The following is a 25,990-nucleotide window of genomic DNA, read 5'->3' on the forward strand; positions in this document are numbered from 1 at the left end:
CTATCTAATGAATATAGCTCAGTTGTTGAATGTGTGTTGGACCAGCGATGGGGATCAATGCCTTGCTATCTACTGACGATAGCTTAGTTGTTGAATGTGTGTTGACCAATGACGAGAATCAAGAACTTGCTATCTACTTAAGAGAGCTTAGTTGGTCGTATGTCATGAATTGGCCATCTTTTGTGTAACATAATGTAAAATGTGAAAAATATCACCAATTTTGATTCACTTCAACACGACTTTTAATAAATAATTTTAGACCAATTATCTATATCTGGAAAGCTTATATGCCAAATCAACAAAGTATAACATAATAATACAGGGTGGGTAAGAAATATACAGGGTGGAACATCAACAAAATTAGCATCTTTCTTGTCACAGTGAACCTCATATTTTCATTTTCTCATTATTGGTCAACACCCAATCAACAACTAAGCTATCCTCAGTAGATAGCAAGTTACGGATTCTCATCATTGGTCAACACACATTCAACAACTAAGCTATCTTCAGTAGATAGCAAGTTGTTGATTCTCATTATTGGTCAACACACAATCAACAACTAAGCTATCTTCAGTAGTTAGTAAGTTTCTGATTCTCATCATTGGTCAACATAAATTCAACAACTAAGTTATCTTCAGTAGATAGCAAGTTCTTTATTCTCATCAACTCAAGACACATTCAACAACCAAGCCATCTTGAGTAGATAGCTAGTTCCTGATTACCATCGTTGGTCCAACAAACATTCAACAATTAAGCCATCTTCCGTAGATAGCAAGTTCTTAATTCCCATCATTGGCCAACACACTGTCAACAACTAAGCTATCTTCAGTAGATAGCACGTTCTTGATTCCCATCATAGGTCAATACACTTTCAACGACTATGCTATATCTTCAGTAGATAGCAAGGCATTGATTCCCATCATTGGTCCAACACACTGTCAACAACTAAGCTATCTTCAGTAGATAGCAAGTTATCGATTCTCATCATTGGTCAACACACATTCAACAACTATAAGCTATCTTCAGTAGATAGCAAGTTATCGATTCTCATCATTGGGCAACACACATTCAACAACTAAGCTATCTTTAGTAGATAGCAAGTTATCGATTCTCATCATTGGTCAACACACATTCAACAACTAAGCTATCTTCAGTGGATAGCAAGTTATCGATTCTCATCATTGGTCAACACACATTCAAAAACTAAGCTATCTTCAGTAGATATCAAGTTATCAAGAAAGTGTGTTGAATTACAACTGGACCTTCGTCTAATCAAATGCTTGTAACTTTGCTTCTTGAAGTCACATTGGATTCAATGTGGTGTCATAATGTGCAGGATCAGATAGTGCATCTATTTAAAAAACAAATTTAGCCCGATATTGTTCAGTTTGGAAATTGTGATTATTTTTCCAAGTGTAAGGATACTTTATTTGTGCAGTATAGATATATACAGAGTCTTGACAATGAACGGATACAATCTTATTTATTTTGACCACTGTACTTCTTTATAATAATATTTTTAGAACTGTACTTTATCGCTTCTTTGATAAGAACCTTAAACTTCATTTTCAGCACTGTATTTTTTTTTTCTTTCTAAAACAGCCATGCTATTATTGGCAATTCTACAGTCTAACGCACACACACATATCCTTTTTATTTTCAAGGCCAATGGTACACGTATAAAGCTGAAGATTTGTCACTTTTTGTATAATATGACATAGGACTATATGAAAGTATTTATCCATTCGCTTGCGTGACATGTGAGACGCAAAATGTGTTGCAAATGTATTTTTAAAAGAGTAGATGACATAAAAAAATGTGTAAAATATATTTTTGAAAAGCATTGAAACAATTATTATTGGAACCTCTTGTTTTCCAATTAGCAAAAAAAAATCATTAAATCATGTTAAATATTAGTATATTGGTTAATTTGATATTTGGTTGGAAAATGTTCCTTTTTATATATTTGTTAATACTCAGGTATCATGACCTTTTTATTTGAATAATAAAAACAGTGTCGGCATGGCAGTACTTTATTCATCATCTTCACGGTTCAATAGCTATCGATGAACTAATACGTCTGCCCAATCAAGTGGATCTTATCAAGTCAACTTATGAAGTAACGAAGCATCTCATTGGTTGTTTATAAATCGCGTTTTGTTGCGACTAAAAGTATAAACTTAGCATAATAGGTATTCTTTTGTCGCCTTAGTATTGTGTCTGTTTGACAAGTCAAGTTGAATATGACAAGTTTAATATTCTTTCATATACCTAAACCATAAAGTACCAACCTGCACGTATGCACACATGGAATTACACCTGTATGACTCAGTAAAAGGAACTTAATAAAGTTTACATGTAGACTTACACAGTTTCTCAATATGGCGGAAGGCCAGGTAAGAATTATGTTTGAATCTAAATTATTTTTATATAATACTTGTAACTTATTGGGATATAGGGTATAGGCCTGTTCTGTCCAATTGTTATAACGTTCCGGTTGAGTTTATTCGATAAGGTATGCGCCCTTGGCCCCTACTTTTTTAAACCCGCTACGTACGTAGTATTAATTTCTAGGCCCTACCTATACTGAACAGACTGTATAAAAATTAAAGGCTCTCAATTTGTGCATTAGGCCTAAAGACATAATTGCCTAACGTACCCCCAACTCAGTCGGAGCACATTCGTGGTTCATTTGAATTCTAAACTTACCAAGGGGGACAGTGACATTTACATAGCCCGGAGGTACAAAGGGTGCCGCTGGCAGGGAATTTCAAAGTAATTTGTTCAGCATGAGGACGGGAAAGATTACAGTGTCGGTAAAACAACTGAAAATGGGACAATAAAATTAGAAAATGGGGACGAAAATTTGGCTTTACCCTCACACAGTAAAAGGCTGCCTATACCCAGGGGCTATACGCCCCTGTCGGGCTGCCCCCTCCCCCCTTGCCTATTAATTTACAGACAACACAAAATAACATGCAAACATGCATGAAGAGCTTCAAAAGTGTAAAGGGTTTTGAACAAATCATCGATACACATATACGAACAAGAAAACCTGCTAATGTGTGTCTCAACCCCATTGTACAATCTCATGTTTTAAAAAACGCTTGATAGTAAGCACATATGCTAACTATCGAGTTTTTACGGTATACGTTTAATTATATTATTAAGTAGAACAAGCATGTCGAAGGCATGACACTTAGACCTACAGTATATGTATTCCCTATATGCGACCATCCTAGGATTATCGCCATTCATTTAATCTACTTTGTTTTATAGTTCTTATTTTGGGTCTGGAATCAAGAAGGTAATAAAGGCAACCAATCAGAAGACGCCAAAGATAAGCTTTCAAAAGAAGATGAAGAAACTACACTTAAAGGTGATGGTAGCATTGCCGAAAACCAACCACAAACTGACAATAATGGGAATGTTTATATGAATGGGGACGTTGAACATGGAATAGATGATTCGGAGGAAATGAAAGAAAAAGCCGATGGACTTATCACGGTAAGATTAAAATACAAATGTTACTTAAGTATAGGATAATGGCCGCGGATTAGAACGTGAGTGGCTAAGAATGGCCGTGGGCCGGAGGCCCTAGGCCATTCTTAGCCACTCACGTTCTAATCCGCGGCCATTAACCGACTTAATACACACCTATGACGTCGCGCTATTGTTTTACCGCTCCATTATTTTTCACGAATGGAGTGTTATTGAAATAGGTTGCTCTTTACAAATTGATCAATTACTCATTGATGCCGGACAATGCACTATCAAATACACTAATATAATGATCGTACTAAATTTTAGGTGCGAGTGCAAAAATAGTCCGACTCAGCTTTATGTAAAATTTCTATAGAAATACCCATCATATCACGATCCAGGTGTTTAGTTCAAATCATCCGGAACCACCTTCTTGAATTATAAAGATTTAAAATGTTTGTTACACAAATTGAATAAACGTAGATTCGTAAAATCATCCAAGTGATTAGACAATCAATAGTTCTTTATGCCCACTTCTAATGCGTAAAACTATTGAAGTAGTTGCGTTTAGGTCTCTATTTTGCATAATAAGGAAAATTGGCAAAAAGGTCATATAGGTTCATATGAAATGGTCATTACAGTTGTGTACCTCAAGAATGCTACACCTATCGCTATACCTGAGCAATGATACTCTTCTCTGTGAATCGAGTGTTCGATTTTGGAACAACCATGCAATTATGGACACTATTTTTTATCTTGGATACTTTTGTGATGGAATCATTCCGAGGATATATATCGTTGATTCGCAGCAGAAGGACCAAAATCAGGTACGAAAAGGTACGAAAATTTTAAATGTATTACAACACATTTTACCTAGGCCTATTATGTCCTAGACTCGCTTGCCAGTCCTATATACGCCGTACCTATGTATATTGAGGACTGGCTTACGTCATTTTGGATGTCAATGGGAAATACACACTTAACGATTTGCGCCGGTTAGAAACTTGAAAAAAAATCTTTAAAATTTCATCAATGCTATAAAAGTGGTACCAACCGTATTGTGCTTGCTAATTTAAGACTCGGTTGAAACAAAATTAAGGATCGAAAGCATTTTAGTGTCCAAAAGGCAAAATTATCGTCAAAGTTCTGCTGAAATCGACACCCTTGCGAAGGGTTCAGAATTCGAATCGGGAACGAAAATATCCGATCTTTGCGATCAAAAACACAAAATTACAACTTTAAACATAGTATTGGCAAAAGACATTATTACCAAACAATATAGAATAGAAAATTTGACATCATTTTCTCAAAATAATGAAAAAATTTGCTCACTAGACAACGAAAAAGTACGCAATCCAATTCCCGTTCAAACGCGTGGGAAACTGAAAGTGCGATAATCGTGACTAATTATGTCCCTGAACTTCGTCGGCAAAAAACAAAACAAACTTCGCCGCCTTCGACGCGAAATAAAAGCCACCTCAACTTCCAGTCCCCCTTCCGAAATCAAATGGAGCGTCCCTAACATTGTAATATTTGATTACCGTAAAATGGGGGTAACTTCGGTCAGCGGGGTAACTTTGGTCGTTCAAATATATTTTTTTAAATGGTCATATTTCCGTACAGCAATATTGTTTTTAGTCATATTTGGTCTCAATTTGTTAAGAAATATATTTGGAAGAAATAAAAGTCGCTCATGTCCAATTTCTTTGAAAGTTACGAAAATATTGGCATTTTTGACCAAAAATTAGCATTTTTTTACATTTTTTTCAGACAAAATAAAAATCGATATTTGTGAGCAAGGATGCGTGTTTGCTTAATTTTGCAAGGGGTCAAATGTCACAAAAAAACAAAACCTTGCCCATATACAGCGAAGATCATTTTTTAATATTTTTTTTCTTCATGGAATGTAATACTCTGACCAAAGTTGCCCCAAATGCGGGGTAATTTTGGTCAGGCTATTTTCAACCCCTACCCTTTCAAAATTATTCAAAAATCTTTTTCAACTTCAAGGTGTAGAAGGGAACCCTAATGTCATAAAAAAAGAAGAGATAATTACAAATATATTTGGTTTTGTTGGGAAGCAGTGGTTTAAAAACTCTGAAAAGTGCCCAAAGTTACCCCATTTTACGGTATCGGATAGGCCTACTGATCGATGTAAGTAAATATTCAAGCATGCCAAAATACCATCAGATGAAACATCAGATATACTAATGACAAATAAAAATTATACAGAAAATAGACCTACTGTGGCTTTTATAAAGAACGATTTAAAAATAAACAGATTCATAGGCCTAAATACATTGATACAGAATGTGTATTATGTATATGTAGCAATGTTGCCCAAAATATTATATGTAGGGCCTAAGCCACTGAAAACGTATAAAATATAAATAAATGTTAAAAACTGTTTAATATGTACAACATCCAAAATTTAGGGTTAAAAAGACAAAACAACCGGCGTTTCGGGAGCATAAAAACATCCCTTTTACAAGGTTAAAAAAGTAGCACTAGTAGCTAGCACTGCATGAGATTATTAAAAATTGATATTTTTGAAATTTAACAGTCCTCAAAGTAAATTGTATAAATCTAACGATATGCAGTAAAGAGTATGAAGTTGGGTTGAACAGCTGTCAATTATATGGAAATTTTGACCTTCATTATTAAAGATATAGGTTTTTTCCTCAAAACACTAAAAAATGAAGGTCTTTTTGGAAAAAAAATGTTTAAGTTCAATATGAAAGGTCAGATTTTCAATTGAGTCGGCTTTTCATCCCAGCTAAATAGGCCTATAGTTTAATTACATATCATAGATTTATAAAGTTTACTTCGAGGACTGTTAAATTTGGGAAAATATAAAATGTAAAATCAAAATTATTATAATTTTTGGATATAGGGACAATCCTCGTACATGTATTCAGCATGCAATTCGATATGTCTGATTTGGTCTCAGGTCCCATAACAATACTGTGCAAATGTTGCTATCGCTTCCTAAATTTATTGTATTAATGAAAATCATTTTCTTCTTGTTTTTCGTATCATTGTTTTGCATGAATGCAGTGATGATAACAATACTGCACTTTTCGCAAATACGTGCTTTTCAAAAGTGCAATTGATATTAACACTACATTCGTAAATGCCAGTACTTTTTCCCTGAAAAGTATTTGCTTTTCAGAGAAAAGAGAAAGGCATTTACGAATGGCGTGTTATTGTGATCATCGCTCCATTCGTGGAAAATAATGGAGCGGTAAAACAATAGCGCGACGTCATAGGTGTGTATTAAGAGTCGTTAGAGTGCTTTTCGGTACGAGTTCGAGCTCCCACGGTTTCTTGGCCTATTATTAAAGGAAGTCACCGGCATTCCCGGACCGGCAATCACAACATCGTGCCTTATGTTGGAAAAATAATCATCAAGCACAAATCTAATGATTTTATTAAAAAGCAAACTCATATTAACCATAAAAACGAATAAAACATCCGGCTCTCAACATACGATATTTAAAATTCCCGCGCCGAAATCATCTAGGGCAATGACGTCATGATTATTTGTGCTCAATTATTGTCGTCAGCCTTCATTGTAGGCCTATATGGTAATATTTTAATGCAAAAAAAATACCGCATAACGTGGTCGTTGAACTTAATATTTTGACTTTGTTGATGTATTGTTTTGTCGACAACTTGTCGACATCGGATCTTGAAATTTGACGATTGTCGACAATGTAAATCCTATTCGAAAACAGCCCGACTAAATTCCGTTCTCTCCTTTTTGTCACCAGGAACTTCCACCAGAAGATACCGAGGAGCCACCGGCGTACATGATTGATGACGAGTTCGAAAAAGACGATGGAAATGCAAGTTAACATTATCTGATTTATAATTTAAGATTCGGAAAAGGGTTCCGGGTTTGAAATTAATCTTATAGTAGGTCCTGTGTCACAACCTGGGGTACCTTTGTGTTACATAGTAAAAAAATTAAATGGTTCAAACATTTTACCTACACATCTCATTTGAAGTGGTTCATCCTCCTGAGCATTTTGACACCTTTTTATAAATCGGTTAAAAAATGAGAGAGTGCAGGCAAAAACAATCACAACGTAGGGAGGATGTACCGGTAACCCACCTCTTTTTTCCACATTTACAATCATTCTGAGCAAGTATTGGTCTTTTAAATGAACTTCTGTATTTATTTACTTGGTTCAGATGTCTGGGAGTCCATTTAGACATTTTTTACTAGATTCAACTTTTTAATGGGGGTTTTAAATCAAATTTACGATATGAATCCCTCCCCCTAATCCACCTCCCCCTAATCCTCAACCACCCTTGGCACATTGGGCTATTCCAGATAAATCATGCCCACCCCCCATAGAGGAACTCGGATTTCCAGGTTTTTTTTACATTATTATGGACTGGAATTCCAGTTTTTTTCCCTACTGTACACAGGATTTCCAGGTAATTTTAAGTCATTGCACAATTTACCAACCGTGGGACCCATAGAGGATATCGGATTTCCAGGTTTTTTTTACAAAATTATGGACAGGAATTCCAGTCTTTTCCCCTACTGAACCAGGATTTCCAGCTAATTTTAAGTCAACACACAATAAACAAATGTGGGACCCATAGAGGATATCGGAAATCCGGGTTTTTTTTACATAATTATGGACTGGAATTCCAGTTTTTCTCCCTGCTGTAGGCCTACAACATGCTTTTCACACACACAAGTAATATTAAGGGCTGGGGTATGAACGTTTGGACAGTATTTATTTTGGGACATTAGAGCACATCAGACATATCGAATTGCATTCTGAATACGAAGAATGTCATTCTGATATCAAATAATTTTGATTTTTGAAATTCGCAATTTAATACACATTTTATGGCAAATCATTAAAATTGATATTTTTGATATTTAACAGTACTTGAAGTAAACTTTATAAATCTGATGATTTATACTTAAAGTGTATGTAGGTGGGATGAAAAGCCGACGATCAATTGAAAATTTTGACCTTTCGTATTGAAGATATGGAATTTTTCTCCAAAACACACAAAAAAATTAGGTCTTTTTGGGAAAAAAATCCATATCTTCAATATGAAAGGTCAAAATTTTCAATTGACCGTCGGCTTTTTCCTCCCTGCTACATACACTTTAAGAATATATCATTAGATTTATATAATTTACTTCGAGGACTGTCATATATCAAAAATTTGAAAATATCAAATTTTTATAATTTGTCATAAAATTTGTATTATATTGTGATTTTCAAAAATGAAAATTATTTGATATCAGAAAGACATGCTTCGTATTCAGAATGCAATTCGATAGGTCTGAGGTGCTCTCATGTCCCACAAAAAATACTGTCGAAACTCAATAAACGCTCATTTTAGATCCCTTAAGCAGATCTTAATTTCTAAGGGGCTCTACAAAGCACACTCCTGTGATGCTGTTAAGGAGAGGGGAGCTGTAGGAGCTCTGGAGCAATTGAGCTCCTTAAAAACGAGACCCATAGAGGAGTAAGAAATCCAGGCCCCCCCGACAGGACTTCCAGCTTTGACCTTTGACGTCATGAAATTCAGATTTTTACACAATACCTTTTTCAGTACTAATTAAAACATCAATTTTCTTAGAGTTCACTCCGAAATGGCTTTTTTTTGTAGGTTAATGTCGTCACCCAAAAACAAAAAAAAATTGACATTTTATTCTCTCAAAAACTGAATCTGATGTTACCAATATAGGATTCTTTAATTCATTTAATTTTCAAAACACTTTTATGTACTTTGGATTACTAGCAGCTGGCCAAGGCACGAAACGCTAAGGTGGTGGGTGCGGCAGGGGCACAGAAGGTTTTGAAATCGGCATGTACTTCATATGATGAATTTTACGAATTATATATTTTACCTTAAATTGTGAAATTTACCCTAAAATTAATTTACCTTAAATTAGGGCCTATTTGGGCCCTATGGTAGGCTACTTGAGGGCTGAGACGAATTCGTCTCAGCTTGGGGCCTACCAAAATTCTTCCGGTTCCATCCCGAGCCGCTGGCTAAACATGTTTAAAAAAAAAGTCTATCATTATTTATAGCCCAGATTTCGTGCGTAAATCGATAGGCCTATGTTCATTCATCGTAGTCCCTATGCCATGAAAAGTTTTAGAAAAGAGTCGTAGGCCTACTGGATTTTATCGTTTGGTTCAAAAGGGGTTGCTAAACCCGCGATTCAATAGCAGCCCAATTGGTCGAAATTTGGAGATTTTCATTGCATTGACAGTTTCCACATTTTCCTGAACATTCCATAAAGGGGGAAAGGGGCGACTTTTCAACATTGGTGCACGCGATCTTCAGTAGGTATAGTATCCCACTGAAACTATTTAGCTAAGGAAATAATTAGGTGACTTTTTGATGATATGACCCGCGATTGCTGGGGCTGATAATTTTTTGGCAAGCTGGGGGGGGGGGGCTATTCCAGATAAAACATGCACACCTAGAGGGCAAATAAAATGTATTCCAAAACATACTTGAGGAAGAAACATTTTTCAATTGACTAACCAAAAAAATCTGGAATTCCACAGAGGTATAGTGGGTTTTTAAAATACCCAAATAAAAAGTTGGAATAGCAATAAAAGTCTGGAATTACATGGATGGGTATAGAGGGTTTCTAAAATTACACCAGTAAAAAGATGGAATTGTTAAATTGACTACCAAAAAAGAATTCCATAGAGGGTATAGATGGTTTCTAAAATTATAAAAATAAAATAAAATAAAAAAGTTGGAATTTTTCAGTTGACTACCAAAAAATCTGGAACTCCATAAAGGGTTTCTAAAATTACACAAATAAAAATAAAATAAAATAAAAGTTGGAATTTTATCAGTTGACCACCAAAAAAGTCGGAAATTCCATGTTATTTTCTAAGGTCTTTTCTGCTTCAAATTGCCATGACTGTTTCCCATTGTTCTGATAATTTATATTAAATCATATTCATTTAGGAAAACTGGCCACAATTTATTAAAATAATTTTGTCACATCAAGATTAATTTTATTTCGATTTTTTTTTCTTATATTTAAAAAAAATTTAAATTAAAAAAAAAAATGTTTAAAAAGATCCAATTTACGCAATTTACAGCTTTAAATGTATGTAAATTTTTTTTAATTGCCGACCGACCTAACCTATTTTTTTTCATGTTACGCCAATCAAACAATTTTTAGGCCTTACATGAAGGGAACGAGGTAATCATGTTGCTTTCTCAATGCATAGCAATATTTTGTTAAACCGAGTTTTAGGTCCATGAACTGAACCACGCAAAGGGAAGCATACTCTGTCGGCAGCACACATTTCGAACATGAAAGGATTGGATTGTGAAACTCAGCTTCTTGCTTCAGTTTTTGCTAAAAATTCATTAGGGCAAAGTTCTATCTTTATGTCCTTAATTATTCTTTATTTAATCCTGTTCTTTCTTTCTTGAGGCCTAGATCTGTTTTTTCTACCTTTCAACTCGAATATTGTTGATTTGTTGTAGCCTATTGTCAATGGATGTAGACCTACGTAAGAATTCAAACTTTTTTACTTTGGTTTGAGCGGAGACTAAAATACCTAAAGCCTCAAATGTCGTTTTTATATTAAATATACCAGTACTGGAATGAAATAAATATATTATATACAGGCTACATGATAAATACATGAAGCCACAGCAAGTAGAACGAGTCCGATCATGTCACGCCGATGGTGCTTACCTTGGTACTACGCAGGTGCTCCTTTGTTAAAAGGGAATTCCCTGATTGGGGACTGTCAAAAAGTTTATTATAGACCTTTTTCCCTCTTTCCCATCATGCACTATTCCAGGGGGGTATGAGTGTCGCAAAATACATCATCTCCCCGGGGGAGTACAGAGTTATGTTCATTACAGTCTGGAATACGGACATTTCGACTGGTGCCTTCATCACAAAAAGGAATCCCCGATAATGATGATAATGGCGCCACGATCACTGATACCTTTCGGGGCAAAAACAACATTTCTATGCCTTATGGACATGGTGTATTCACCCAAAAAAGTTTCCCGTTATTGAAACCTAACTTTGTATACATTTTATAGACCTAATGGTGAAAAACTGATGACGGGACACGCAGTGGTATTTTACCGGCGTCCGTTTCACTTTTTTTTTCGGAGTTGAAAATAAAACGAACACAAAATCTCTTACACAGATGTTCTGCATCGCTCCGTAACTGCAGCACTCGTGTATTCAATAATTGCATAATTAGTAACATCGATGGTCTTTACGATAATCCGCATATATGGAATCAGTATGCCCATATTAAGACAAAATAATTGCAACGGCCTGGCAAAGACCATCGGATGCACACGATCTATGAGGTTGATGAACTACGTCATACCCCCCTGGAATAGTGCATTGTGGGATAGAGGGAAAAAGGTCTATATAAACTAGCGGGACACCCGCGCTTCGCGCGGGTCCCCGCTAGATGAGTAAATGGGAGCGTTCACTATAACAGGAAGAATTACTGAACAGGTAGAATCATTGAAAAGGTATATTTTATTTAACTAAATCTGTCTCTTCTTACATTTTCTTTTTTAGTTTCTTCTGCTTAGCTTGTGATTTTCCGTTTCCATGTTATTTATTTATTTAACCCCGTTCCCATTATTTTCTAAATCTGTTCTTTCTTACATTTCCCTTTTAGCTTCTTTTTTTCATTTGCTGCTTGTGATTTCCTGTTTCCATGTTTTTTATTTAATTCTGTTCTCATTATTTTAGCTTCTTTTTTTCTTACATTTCCTGATTAGTTTCTTTCCTTCTTTCTTTCGTGCGCGTTTCATTTAGTTACTTTAACCCGTTGGCCTATTACTCGTACCTTTTTTTGTCCTCATTTTAATTTTATTTTTCTTTATAGTACCGCTTCATGTTGTTTATATAACACACATCTTTTTCCCGTATTTCTTACGTCCTCTCATAGCGTGTCTGCGGACGTGTTCACCCGTTATCATAATCCCGTGACCCGTCCATGTACCTTTTAGTCTTTTATTTTTCCTTCTTTCCGTATTATCATGTCCACTGGTCTCTTGCTCGCAAGTCGCGTGGCTCTGCGCCGTTGCGCATTACGCACGCGGCGCTGACGCGCTGCCGGCCAGCTGCAGTGAACAAAACCGGGAAAAACCCCGGTTTTAACCACATTTTCACTGATTTTAAGGCCAATTCTTGACCGTTTTCAACCAAATATAGTTTAAACACGTTCCCGTATATTCCCCGATCTCCCGTATGAATTTGGTGACATTTGGATCGAAACTGACGGAGCTTTTACGTGGAACCCGCCACAAACTCACAACATTTGCCTATTTATAGTAAGATTCTTTGGGGACTGTTACTTTTTAAAGTTTTTTTGGAGTGGGATCATGTCACGCCGATGGTGCTTACCTTGGTACTACGCAGGTGCTCCTTTGTTAAAAGGGAATTCCCTGATTGGGGACTGTCAAAATGCTTATTAAATTCTTTGAGGACTGTTACTTTTTAAAGTTTCAACGCCCGTATACATGCCACATATATGAAACCTCCAGTCTTGAATTACTAGTTCCAAATTGCTCCAAATGGCTTTGTTATTTTCCAAGTTTTTATAAAAGCAGTGTCATAGGCTTAGGAACCAGGGGCTGGGGGTCTCTGGAATACCTTTCAGCTCACCCCCCCCAAATATAATCCTAGGTGAAATTTAAAAATTGTGACAAAATAGAGTGAAAATGGGTGTTTGTGACCTATATTTTACAAAATGTTCTGACTCCAAGGGGGAGAACCCCACTCGGGCACCCCCAGAATGCCCCACAAAATATTTTTTAAATTGTCAGTCCCACTCCCATGTTAAAAATCTTCCAAAGCCAATGAGTGTTTGTCATAATTTATACATTTAGTGATCCATTTGAGCCCCACTGCAGTAGACATTAGGACTTTCTGTGAAAGTTTGTTGCAAATTGGGACTGTCTCTTTACGCATTTTAATGTATGACTTTTTTTGAATTGTTATTTTTATTGACATAAGTATATATTTACCTTTTCATACATATGCATATTGTGAAAGTGTCAAAGGTTTTTTTTTGATGAAATGGCACTTTATAGGTCAATAACATATCACTTTTTTTTCAAATCGAGGCACTGAAATCATCATGCTTTTAGAATTTGCCAAAAAACATGGCCGACATGGCACAAGATCAACAGTCCAGGTAATTTTTTTTCACAACAAAATTTAAATGTTATTGGGTTAATATGCATCAAATAGTAAACTGAACTGAAAAGTTTTGTAGATTTTATTTCTGCAGTCATGTGTGCAGAATTCTGAAATTTTAGGACACAACCGCCAAAATCCATACAAGCTGAAACTTGATCAATATTATATAAATATTATTTTGTGTAGGCCTATATGTGTCAGGCTCCATAATATTTTTCACAAGTAACAGCATAAAAATATCCCGTAATTAATCTTAATTCAGCAACCTTGTCAGCAAAAATCGCCATTTCCCCCAACCCATCATATTGTTGGGTTTCGTAATTGACCTTTTCGGTAAATCCCATAAGCCTTTGCGAGTACACCTAAGAATTCGTCATTCTGCGTCACGCCGCTCCGCGCCGATGCGAACAACGTTTATCGAACATCGTTACTGCGCATTGCAAGACGGCGTGACGTCAAATGACGAGTTCTCAGGTGTACTCGCAAAGGGTTATGGGATTTACCGAAAAGGTCAATACACAAAATAACTGAATCACAAAAAAAATGCATTTTTCAACTCAATTATGAGTATCTCAGTCCACGTCACTTTTCAGAAATGTCAGCCAGGTAAAATGAAAAGATCATGAACGAATGTCAAAAACATAGTTTTTGGTCTAAATTTATTTATTTATAGATTTATTTTGTTCTTGTATACATGTTTTGTTTTCCTTTTCTAAAACATAACTTGTTTTGAAATTGGGAAACAAATGGTAATGATGTGGATATTTATTTGTTTCATATACATCAAGGAGTGTTCATAAATACTTTGGTGGGGGGTTGGAAAAGTTGGAACCTCGGACGTCAAAAATTTTTGATCCCCCCTTAAAAAGGGTGGATTTTTTTTACCCCCCCCCCTTTTTTTATGGTCTAAAATGTTTTTGATCCCCTTCATGTCTTAAAAAAAGAAGCCAAAAATTTACATCATTAATAACAGTGGCATAGATTTCTTTTTGACATATGGGTTGGTGAAAATTTCTTGAAGTCCAGTGAATCCAGCACCTTTTGCTGACAAAATAAGTTTATGGTACAAATGCGCACAAATCGCGCAAAAAAATTTGCCATATTGAAGCTAAACTGGTAAAATTATAATAGTACAAAACTGGAATTAATTTGCACGAAGCACAAACAAATTGGCACTTTTTATTTTAAAATAACCAAATATGGGGTTAATTTTGGTTAGAAATCCATATACAGGCTAGGCGTCAACATTGGGGGGATGATTGTATGGACCATTGCCCCTAACAAAATATTGGGGAGATTTATCCCCCACCCCGAGATCTACCCCTATGGTCATTAACTCGAGCTAAAAATTACCGTTTGGAGTTATTACTCATTGGAGTCATAGTCTTACACACAAATTGTAAAGTGCGCACATTTTGTTGATTTGTAGCTTGGAATTACAAAATTGAATATTTTTTGGAATGTACATGCCTTCTCGTACATTTTGCCCCGGAATTTTACCCAAATATTTGGACCCCCCCCCCCCTATTAAGGACTGATTTTTTTTATTGATCCCCCCTTTTGAGGACCCAAATTTTTTGATCCCCCAATATTTTCCAACCCCCACCAAAGTATTTATGAACACTCCCTTACCAACCTAAAAATTCCGGACAGGTCTATATTTCGATTGAACATCTGCATTTTGTACCATTCAAAGAACAGTAGTTTTACTTTTAGCTATTATACAGTTAATATTGATGAGAATTTTAATATGATATTGGATTCATAGTCCCTTTTTTAAATGCTATCAAAGAGACGGATTCGTCTGACATTTGGTTTGTAATGTGGCATTGTACAGATACAAAACATGTAAAAAAACACCAAAATCAATGTCCGGATTTTTCATTTAATATAAATTAATTTTAATATGCACTTCTTGATTTTTGCTTTTGGATTTTTAAATGTATATTAAATTTTAGAGTCCCTCTTTCAAATGTTATATAGTTATGTGTAATCTTTGTATTTCATCGTTATATGAATTTGCTGATACTTGGTCAAAATTTACATTAAAATGATCCTGAGAAAAAAACTATTATTGTCAAAATTTCAGTTTTTTGTGTCATGTTATTTATTAATCTAAAAGTATTTTAGGCGACGAAGAAACCACACCATATTGTACGGGCGGATGAAAGTTCAAGTAGGGTCGGTGGTTTGTTTTGTGTGCTTTTTTTTATAGGGGGGAGGCTAAGATTACCCTAAAATATCATCAAAATCTGAAGCCACATCCCCCCACTTTTTTCAAGACTGGAAACCTCTGGCTACATATTAAATGTTTATGTACCAAAAATTGCTGATTAAAAATATCGTCAAATTTGAATTTCGTTCTGGTATACCAGAACGAAATTCGAAACACTGATCTTATGGAGCATTGTAATGCGTCATGCATATCTCGCAAACGCAAAATCGGAATCAACTGACATTTTGGGAATAAACTTTTTACGTGGATATCCACTGAAAAATGTCATAAAAAGAGGATGCTAGAATCACGAAATCCTCCTTTAAGCAAAATGTTTTAAAACAATTCTCAAAAACACAAATTCAGGTCACGAGCTGTCACTGTTGGGCCCGTATAGAAGGGTTTTTTCGTAGCCTTTAATACTATTATTATTATTTTTTATTTTTTGTAACATATTTTATAAAACCTAACTAAATAAAAAAAAAAACTGATGCTAAACTTAAAATTTGTATCCATCATTGAAAACCAATCAACTCCGGAAATCAAGCCTGTTATTAAAACCCCAAGCCACGATATGTAGATTTGTATTTTTTTAATACACAGAATTAAGAAAGTTCTCTCAGCAATCCTAAAATATTCTAAAAGCGCACCAGTAAATTTTAAAACAGATGATAGGAAACATAAACAGGGCTACTGCAGGAGGCAAGGTTTATGACCAAGAAATACAATATTGATTTTCCCTTTGTGTGTGTGTGCCATGTACCATGAACAATTACGTAATAGTATTGACTTTTGTTGAACTTGTTAAATGTAGGCCCTAAAAGGTCAGTGAACCCCAATAGGTCTTGCAACTCATCACTCCTACCAGAGATCTTCTCTCTGCTCATAACAAGTGAACTTGTTTTCATTTACAAAAAGGGGGGAGGCATTTCAGACTTTGCTCAAATTTGGGAATATTGGCTCAATTTTTATAGGCTAATAAAAACTTGGAACATTTTTTGATACCAAATAAGCTAAATTTTAGTCCAAAATTGCTTAAAAACCAGGAAATGCATATATTTTGGTGGCTGTTTCGTTAATTTGTTTTATTTTTGGGTCACTTTATAGACGATCGGATACACATTCATACGCAAACTGAAATCAGGACTGTTTTTAACAGTTTTTCAGCTATGCCCTATTGGAATCACAGGTTCCTCCCCCCATTTTATAATGCTTTCAATGTTTTTTTTGGTCATCTTAAACACAATTCCTCTATGGCTAATTGGAATTTCAATTTTTTTGCATGTTGCAACACTTTTATTAATTTTTGGTAGAAATCCGGAATTCCAGATTTTCTTGCTCCTCACTCCTGGATTTCCAGAAATTTTTGGGGGTGGCTAATGGAAATCCAGTTCTTTTTTCGATCAAAATCTTATTCCTCAACCCCCTCGAACACAATATTGTTAACTGGATTTCCAGACTTTTTTGCTCCTCACTGCTGGAATTCCAGAATTTTTTTTGGGATGGCTAATGGAAATCCAGTTTTTTTCCTGATCAAAATATTTTTCCTCAACCACCTTGAACACACTTGCTACCTGGATTTCCAGACTTTTTTTTGCTCTTAGTGTGAGGATTTCCAGATTTTTAGAGCATCAAGTTTCCATATCCTCTATGGGGGGTGTGCATACTTTATCTGGAATAGCCCATTTCATGCCAAACGTCATAAGAAAATAATTTAAAAATATTTTAAAACAGGATAAAAACATGAGTAATCTAGAATAAATTAGCCTCAATTTAAGACCTAATTGAAACTTCTAAGTGAAAGAATACTCAAGAGACAGTGTTTTGAAATCCAAGCTGCACATCAAATGTAACAAAACCACCTTTTTGGGTACCCAGTATATGACACAGGATCAGTAGGGGCCTACTACAATTTTTGGGTAGGCCTATTGATCGAAGAAAGATAACACTGAGCTCAGTATAATGAGACCAGAGTCTATGATGAGACTTAGATTCGAAAACGGTACGGTAAGGGTGACTTGGATTGGTTCTTTCACAAAACTGAATCAGAAGTCAAAGATCGGGATTTTTTCTTGGTCATGTTGGAAGGACCACCACCGTGTTGCGGTCATGTTGGAAGGACCATGTTGGAAGGACCACCACCGTGTTGCGCCCTTGGGCAAGGCGCTTTGCCTCGCTTGCCTCACCCCACCCAGGTGCAATGGGAAGCTGTTAGGGGTAGTCACAGTCGTTGTACTGATGGACCCTGCGCCACTTGTAGGCTGCAAACGTGGTTCCGACATATTCTAATGACGCTTAGAGGCTGTTTACGGCATAAAGCGCTATATAAATGTCAACATTTATTTTTATTTTGAATCTTTTAGTCTGATCAGTATAATTAATAAAGGGATGACAACTCAACTCCATTCCCTTATCATGACTTATCTTTTCCTCGATGAGAACAACAGCAACAGCAACATGCACTTTTAATAATTTAGGATTTAAAACTTCTGATCTTAACACAGAATTAGACGTATCATAGGGGCCTTCACATTTGCGGTCACAAAGGTGATTGAACTAAGCAGTCCTTTCGGATACTAATTAACCTCATAAAATCAAACCGGCTTGTACCCAATGACCCCCTTTTTTGTGTTATGGTCCTACCTATTACCCAATGACCCCCTTTAAAAAAATTCATGTACTCAATGACCCCCTTTTTCTATTTTCTGCTATACCCAATGACCCCCCCTTTTAATTCCCAAATTTAGGTGGTATTTGTGTTCTCCTCCAGAAATAATGAGATTTTTCACATTTCCAAGGTGGCCAAGTTGTTTTTACGCAGTTTGGCACTTATTTATGTGTACTTATTGATACTCTTTCGGCAATCCTGTACTCAATGACTCCCATTTTGCTTTTTGTTACCCCAATGACCATCCTTTTTTCAAAGTTTCATACCGAATGACCCCATTTTTATTCAGGTTGTGTACTTAATGACCCCATATTTTTGTAATTGTACATTTGACCTGAATGCCCCCTACTTTTAACATGGCCGAGGCACATCCCTGCCATTTCAAATAGGGAGTGCCTCCCCGGGATCGTACCCCTTGGTATCTGCCCCATCACGGTTGATGCTACCTTTTATTTGGTTTATTCTGACCTATTTTTGGTATATATTTCTACACTGTTAAATAGACTGATCATTAACCAAGTACGAACGCATTAAGGTTACACACTATCTAAAACTGTTGTGATTTGGTCGTTCACATCATCTTGCGAATGGTAGTGAGCTTTGGCAAATATTACATTGCTCAATTCATAGCGATTGTGTAGAAGAATTCAAATATCACAGATATGCTTTTGTAGGTCCTGTGGTTCTTGAGTTATGTTGTAAAGAGGGCTGAAACAACAACACTTTTATATAACATACATAACTCAATAACAACAATAAATTAAGCAAGTTTGCAAAGTACAGTATTTGTAGAATGAACTTTTGCAAAACACCAAAGTGTTATTTGTAATTGATATTTGTTAGGCTGCTTCGACCAAAAATAACGCATCCCTTAATAGTCAATGGCATTCCAAAATGCGGAAAGACTAGGTCTACATTATACTCAGGCCTGAAATTCTTATATACAATCAGCACAATACACTATAGGATCCACAACATGCTCATCTATCAGGGGAACAGTTTTTAAACCCCTATACATTTGTACATTCATTGAATGACCTTTGAAGATTTGGGTACAAAAGCTCATACTCTGCAACTTGAGGTCAAATTTTGCACTATGATTATGTAATTGATGTTATTGGACTATGCCATTGGGATGAGGCTCTTGTGGCCCACAGTTAATAAGGTAGCAGTTCGTTCATGAATCATGACCTTACAGCCACAGTGAGGGTTAATTTCAAAAAACAAAGTGACCATAATAATGACCACAAGGATGCTTTCCCTCGGTTTTTGTCTGACTGTTTGTCTGTAGGCCTATGTGTCGCTCAGAAAAGTGCGAGATGTAGTTTGAGTATGTTTTCAAACGTTCGTCTGTACAATATTGCCCTAACAATGACATTTTATGAGACAATGATTTCATGGAATGATAAATCAGTGGTTAACAACAATACAACACAACACAATACATGTATACTGAAACGTGACTTTTATTGTATTTGGTGTATTTGGATGTCAACTAGCCCTTTAATTCAGTATGTTTTCCCGGTTCAAGGACACCTCACGGTTTACATTATTAATGAAGCAAATTTTAACAACATGAATTTCATAAAAATATTGGGAAATAGGGGGCCTACTTATTTTGGAAATCCCCATGGCTATAGGCCTAGACAGCCAACTTTAACATCAGTAATTAAACATGGTCACGGTACATTGTATAGACGAAACATTAACCGACTCTTTTATATAGCCTACATCAGGCCGGTTTTTAATCAGGCCCATGTCTACTTAGGGATAAGATCAAAACTCGACGATCGGTTGACCGCCGGTTCCATCCGGTTTCCATTGGTTAGAACAATATTAGAAACCGGACGGTGCATGTGATTTCTGGAATATCCCATTATTCTAAAATGCTCCAAGTTATTTGTTTGAAACTTGTCCCGTTTTGAAACAAGCATTTGATTAACTGGATCATGCATAATGTAAAACAGTGTTTCCGAAAACCTGAAAGATTTTAATGCATTGCATTTCGAGAACGTGGACATTCCCTAAATATTTAATTATTTGATTTTTATTTGACATTTTCTTTATTAAATGGAATTTTAATTACATTAATTTGCTATACTTTCTTACTTTGATCATCCTAACTAGTATGATGCTGATTATTGCTGAAAAAAGTCAAGAAACAAAGAACACCCCTGCATTATTATGAATATATAAAATATGAATGTATAAAATCAACCATAACTGCATACTTATTAAATCCGCAGTGCCAAAATGTACTGTTGATATTGGCCTTTGATCACTCGTTTCAAAATAAAGAAAATATTACTTTATTAATAATTAAAAGTAACCTTTGTACAAAAAGTGCCGTTTTTCAAATCTTAAACAGTAAATTGAGAATTTAATGTGAAGGGTCTAATGTCAGAATGTTGGAATGTGTTGTCATATATGGTAATCATAATACTGTGAAATAATGGTTGTGACAAGTGCAATATCTACTCAAGGGTTAAGCTTGGATGATATCAAAAACAATAACAAGCCCACAACATGAAGACGATATCAATAATAATCCAAATAAGTAGGGCCTAACCACCCATAATAATAATAATAATATAAATAATAATAATAATAATCATAATCATAATCATAATCATAATCATAATCATAATCATAATCATAATAATAATAATAATAATAACACTAATAAAAAAAATAAGAGTCTACAAAGGACCCATAGGACCCCATTGGAAATAAGTTTACACATTTGCAGCTAGACTTTATGGGTTATCCTGGCATTTCGGCTTTTTGGTGTCTTTGCTTGTATCCATGTATTTCTATGCTAAATTTGTGATAATTTGTGATTGATTATATTTATTGTTCTTGTCGATTTTGCCGAATAAATATGAATGAAAGAATGCGGAAGAAATAAACACAAACTGTTTAAAGACAGCTGAAATCCACAGTTGTATATAACAATTTGGATCTATGTTGGCTTAGTAATGTGTGACGAAATAAATAGAAGCGACCATTATGACAACACATCATTAGGAAATGTCTACAGCACAATTATATCATTTTAAGGTTAAATACAATTGATTTTCAAGGCTTGATTCCAGAGGGGCGTAAGTTAATAATGGAAACAGCCATGCAGAAAAGAATGAACTCACGCGTACAATCTGAACTAGGGCCACGGACAAACCGCGGCTCGTGAGTCATCCTATATGTTGCAGGCAGGGATAGGGAAGGGGCGACCATGATAGGACCATATGGGCTGATGGGGGGGTGATTGTGGGCAGCCGTTTTCCGGTATTCATCCTGGATGATACCGGTATCTGTCGTGAAATAAATCAATGCTTCTATAGGCTATATAATAGGTCTAGTATGCCTATTTATACCCTGATTATGCTATATATAGGCCTACAACAATAACTACAACAACAGTAACAAAACCAACAACCAATATTTTGTTAATCTAATTTGTAAAAATATATTCATAGGCCGCGCCTATTAGACTAGTATAGTCTAAAAATTCCTGAATTATATAATGAAAAAAAACGGGCAAAAACAATCAATCGCTGCAGTCAGAAAGAAAGAAACGAACAAGAAAAAAGAAAAAAGTGAGAGAAAAATAAAATAAAATAGATGGAATGGACCACATAGGGACTCGAACACGTACCATAGTTGTCCAGCTCAAAACTATAGTATTATATAGTCGAACGTGAGTCCGACGCGCTAACCGATTGAGCTACTGAGTGACCTGTGAAATCGATTGATCTCAAACTGACTATTATGGAATAGTGCATACCAGGCTCTTATGATAAACAATCTCATCACCGCTGTAAATGTCGGAGGTATCGATGGCGAAAAACCTCGATTTTTGCAAAAGTAGCTTAAATTTGGAGTGAAATTCAAATGGTAAAGGGATTGACATACTTTTGAGAAATAATGTAGGCAGTTAGAAATCAAAATTAACGTTCCACAATCCAGATATCGATAATGTAACATAACAGTGTTTTGTGGTACAAGATTCTCGAAAATTGTTCCCAAAAACGGGCTAATAAAATTTAATCGGTACTGTATTTGCTTCTTCCCCATGGCAACATTATTTCTTTGGTCGATTTGTAGTACAATACAAAAAGGAGAAAACAATCACTCGGCGTGGTTTTATACGGAGCGAATATTTGAAAAAACTGCATGGAACGTGTTTTTGATCTTGTGAACATGGTGCGTAAAAATGATTTAAACGAAGGATTTTCAAACGGATTCTAAAAATTTGTATAAACACACAAAAATAATGTTAAGATACATCTATGCACCAACATTTGACTCACTGCGATATTTGATTGCTGAGAAAACGCGGTTTTAGAGAACAACTTTATACGTCTTTTATACGTTTTTTATACGTTTCTTCGTGTAACCTTAAAAACATCTTTCGGGTTTCAGCAATGTTTCCTACCAAGATGCAGTTGCATGTGTGCTCTATCGTTATAATACACACATGCTAGAATCACAAAATACTCCTTTAAGATTAAATAAACCTCTCTAACCTTGACGTTGTTGATATTTTCTGTTTGCTGTCTGAACATAAAAGGGTGTTTTCGCTTCATTGATTGCAACTGAACGTGCTTGGACATGAACTGACTATCAATTTAAATGCTCTGTTACTAGACTGAAAAAATCGACGTAGAGGTGCTTTTGGTTAATTTAATAAAATCATCGTTTTTAAAGTTCAAATGCGTCAAAGTCATTAGTTAAAAAGCAAATACTGGTAATGAATCTAGACCAGTATATAGGTTAACTGGCCATTCCTTTTGAAATACATATACCCTCTATGGAAGCCATTATACCTTATTAAATCACCCACACAGGGGGTGTGAATTTCAAATGAAGTCACCTATTCAGTTTGAAAGTCAATTGAATTTCAAATGGAATCATCCATTCAGGTAACCCCATTTGAAATCCGCACTCCCTGTGTGGGAGGTTGAGGTCATGTCTTCCATATTACGGGGTGTATGGATTTTAACTGGAACAGCACACAGGATTGGTATTTTTGGAAAGGGGTCAATTCGTTTTTCACATCTTGTATATCATCTGCTGAAAATAATATATGAAACGGCGATTTTGTAGCTGAAGTTAAAAACACATGTCCTCACTCAATGCCATAATATGATCTTTTTCAATTAATTTGGATACTTTTTTAATCTAATTTTTGCAATATTTATACTTAATTAGAATGAACAAAATTGGTTGTATTTGTAGGGCAATATTGTTCAAAGCAAGTTTGAAATAATGTCGTAATTACGCCATGATTAGATAGAGCTCCATTGTTAAGCGGCCAAGAGTTGATTTTTTACTTCATTGGACTGACAGTTGTTGGCAATAGGGCCTAACCAAATTAAAATTAGACCAAAATCGTATATTAGTCATTAAAATCTATTCAAAACAGCAAACATGTTTTTTATACAAAATATAAATTTAAATTTAAATATAAATTTAAGCATAAACAAGTAGGATACTCCAATTATAAGGCACTCTAATTAGAGTTTATCTCAATCTTATATAGCTTTAAGATAAAAAGTATCATGAATATTTTAAATGATATATATTTGTTAACAATATCATAAGTGTTAATGTAATATTAAATGCACGACTGGAGTATACTAGCTTGCTTAGTGTTTGCTCTTTCTATTCCTTTTTTTCTGCATCTCTCATCAAATCAGTTGACGCTTTTGATAGCTTTTGATTTGATATAACGCTTTCTCCCGTGACTATTTTCATATAGCCCCGAACGCAAACATGCTACGATTTTTGTTTTTTTAAGAAACGCCCCCAGATACGAACACTTTATAATGTAATTTACCTGACTCTGTTATTAATTGCTATCAGAAGATACGCTGCTCAAAAGCACTGTTATACTCAAATACTACTGACATCAGTGCATTTCTATTGTCATGGGAGTTTTAATATAGTAACGGATTCGTGGGCTGAGATATAACAAATAATTCAAATAAACTGTATTGAAATTTGGTAGCTACACTGCGCATATTTGTAAGAGAAAGGAGTTTTGTATGGATGGAGCAGATAGAACTACCAATCCAATCTTAAAACACGTCAGTTTGAGCTTTCGTGGATTATAATTATGTTTTCAACAACTGGAAAGTGTGCATGGATACCAATAGCTACTCAAAATTGACGCTAAGCATGCATGTGAGCGCGATGACATAATTTTGTTTTTTACATATGTCTTCTTATAAATTTGATGCGACTGATTGACTAATGCAATAAACATTGTAATCGGTAAGTCTTTCTTGAAGGTTATACATGTATATCTTATACTATCACTGCAAATAATGGCTTACGGTGAAGGTATAGGGAATGTTCGTTTATTAGCACTAAAACGCGTGAAAATACAAAGATGTTAATTTTAACACACGAACGTGCTAAAAGCACCCTTTTAACACTATCTTGTGTTAATAATTAACATTTATTTTATTTTTCATGCGTTTTAGTTGTTAATAGGCCTAAATGAACACTTATACCTTTCTGTATTTAGCCTTAGCCATTAACGTTTTCGAGGTTTTATTAAGTGTTGCTCTGCTGTTTTTATGAAGTTCCTTATGAATTTACTTGTGTAGGGTCTACACACGTGTATATGATCTTAGCAAATTAATGGATCATTTTGGAAATACGTCATAATGTTGAGTTAAAGATCAATTTTGTGATAAAATCTTTTGAAAGCTTTTTAAAAGACAAGTGATGAGAGTGTGAGATTATTTTAAAAACACATTTATGTACATAAATCACAAGGATGCACTTGTCGACTGCTACACTATGTTTTTTTTTCTATAAATATATATTCATCTCAAGTAGATGTCACTTCAAATCATTCCCAAATCATTTAGAAGTTCTTTTTATTCCTAAACCATGTGACTTGGGAATGGTTTGAAGTGCCCTCCACGAAAGATAAGTCTGTTAGGCCAAAAAAAAACCTGTTTGTTTCCTGTAGCATGTCAAAAAAGTCAAATGCGAAATGCGTTTTTATTTATCTATTTATCTTTTTTTATAATCCATGTCTTCAAATGAAAAAAAAACCAAAAACCTTTTTGCTGCAAATTGAAATGGGAATTTACAGTGGGTCTCTCCGACACACACACACACACCCCCACACAAAATGATATTTCTTCATATTCAAGAATATTTATGGTCCCTTTCAACCTGCAGATTAAAAATTATTTTAAAAAATGTATGTTTTCTCCAGTAGTTTTTCACTACGCTCGTTTGTTGTGTGATGTGTAAATGTTTACATTAGCAGTGTTTTATATTTTTTTTTTGCGATTTTTTCCGGTTTTGAGTTTTTTTTTTCTTTGTAAGTGAAAAAAAAATTCTAATGCGCAAAAACGTAATGTGCGCTACAGGAAACAAACTTTTTTATGGC

The 25,990-nt window shown here is 35.1% G+C and overlaps 1 protein-coding gene across 7 annotated transcripts in view; it reads left to right on the top strand.

Moving 5' to 3' along the window:
• Window positions 1-2,231: 2,231 nt before the first annotated feature.
• The window catches only part of LOC140162745 (uncharacterized), a 48,394-nt gene continuing 24,635 nt past the window's right edge, over window positions 2,232-25,990 (top strand). For 6 of the 7 annotated variants that reach the window (XM_072186032.1, XM_072186034.1, XM_072186036.1 and 3 more), the window contains exons 1-3: window positions 2,232-2,396; window positions 3,280-3,507; window positions 7,257-7,331. In XM_072186032.1, coding sequence (XP_072042133.1) covers window positions 2,382-2,396; window positions 3,280-3,507; window positions 7,257-7,331 — 318 coding nt within the window. In that variant the 5' untranslated portion in view covers window positions 2,232-2,381. Of the gene's footprint in view, window positions 2,397-3,279; window positions 3,508-7,256; window positions 7,332-24,433; window positions 24,853-25,990 lie in introns of those variants that run through there. The other variant, XM_072186037.1, reaches the window with a different exon arrangement.

Source organism: Amphiura filiformis, chromosome 10 (genome assembly GCF_039555335.1).
Source record: "Amphiura filiformis chromosome 10, Afil_fr2py, whole genome shotgun sequence".
NCBI lineage: Eukaryota > Metazoa > Echinodermata > Ophiuroidea > Amphilepidida > Amphiuridae > Amphiura > Amphiura filiformis.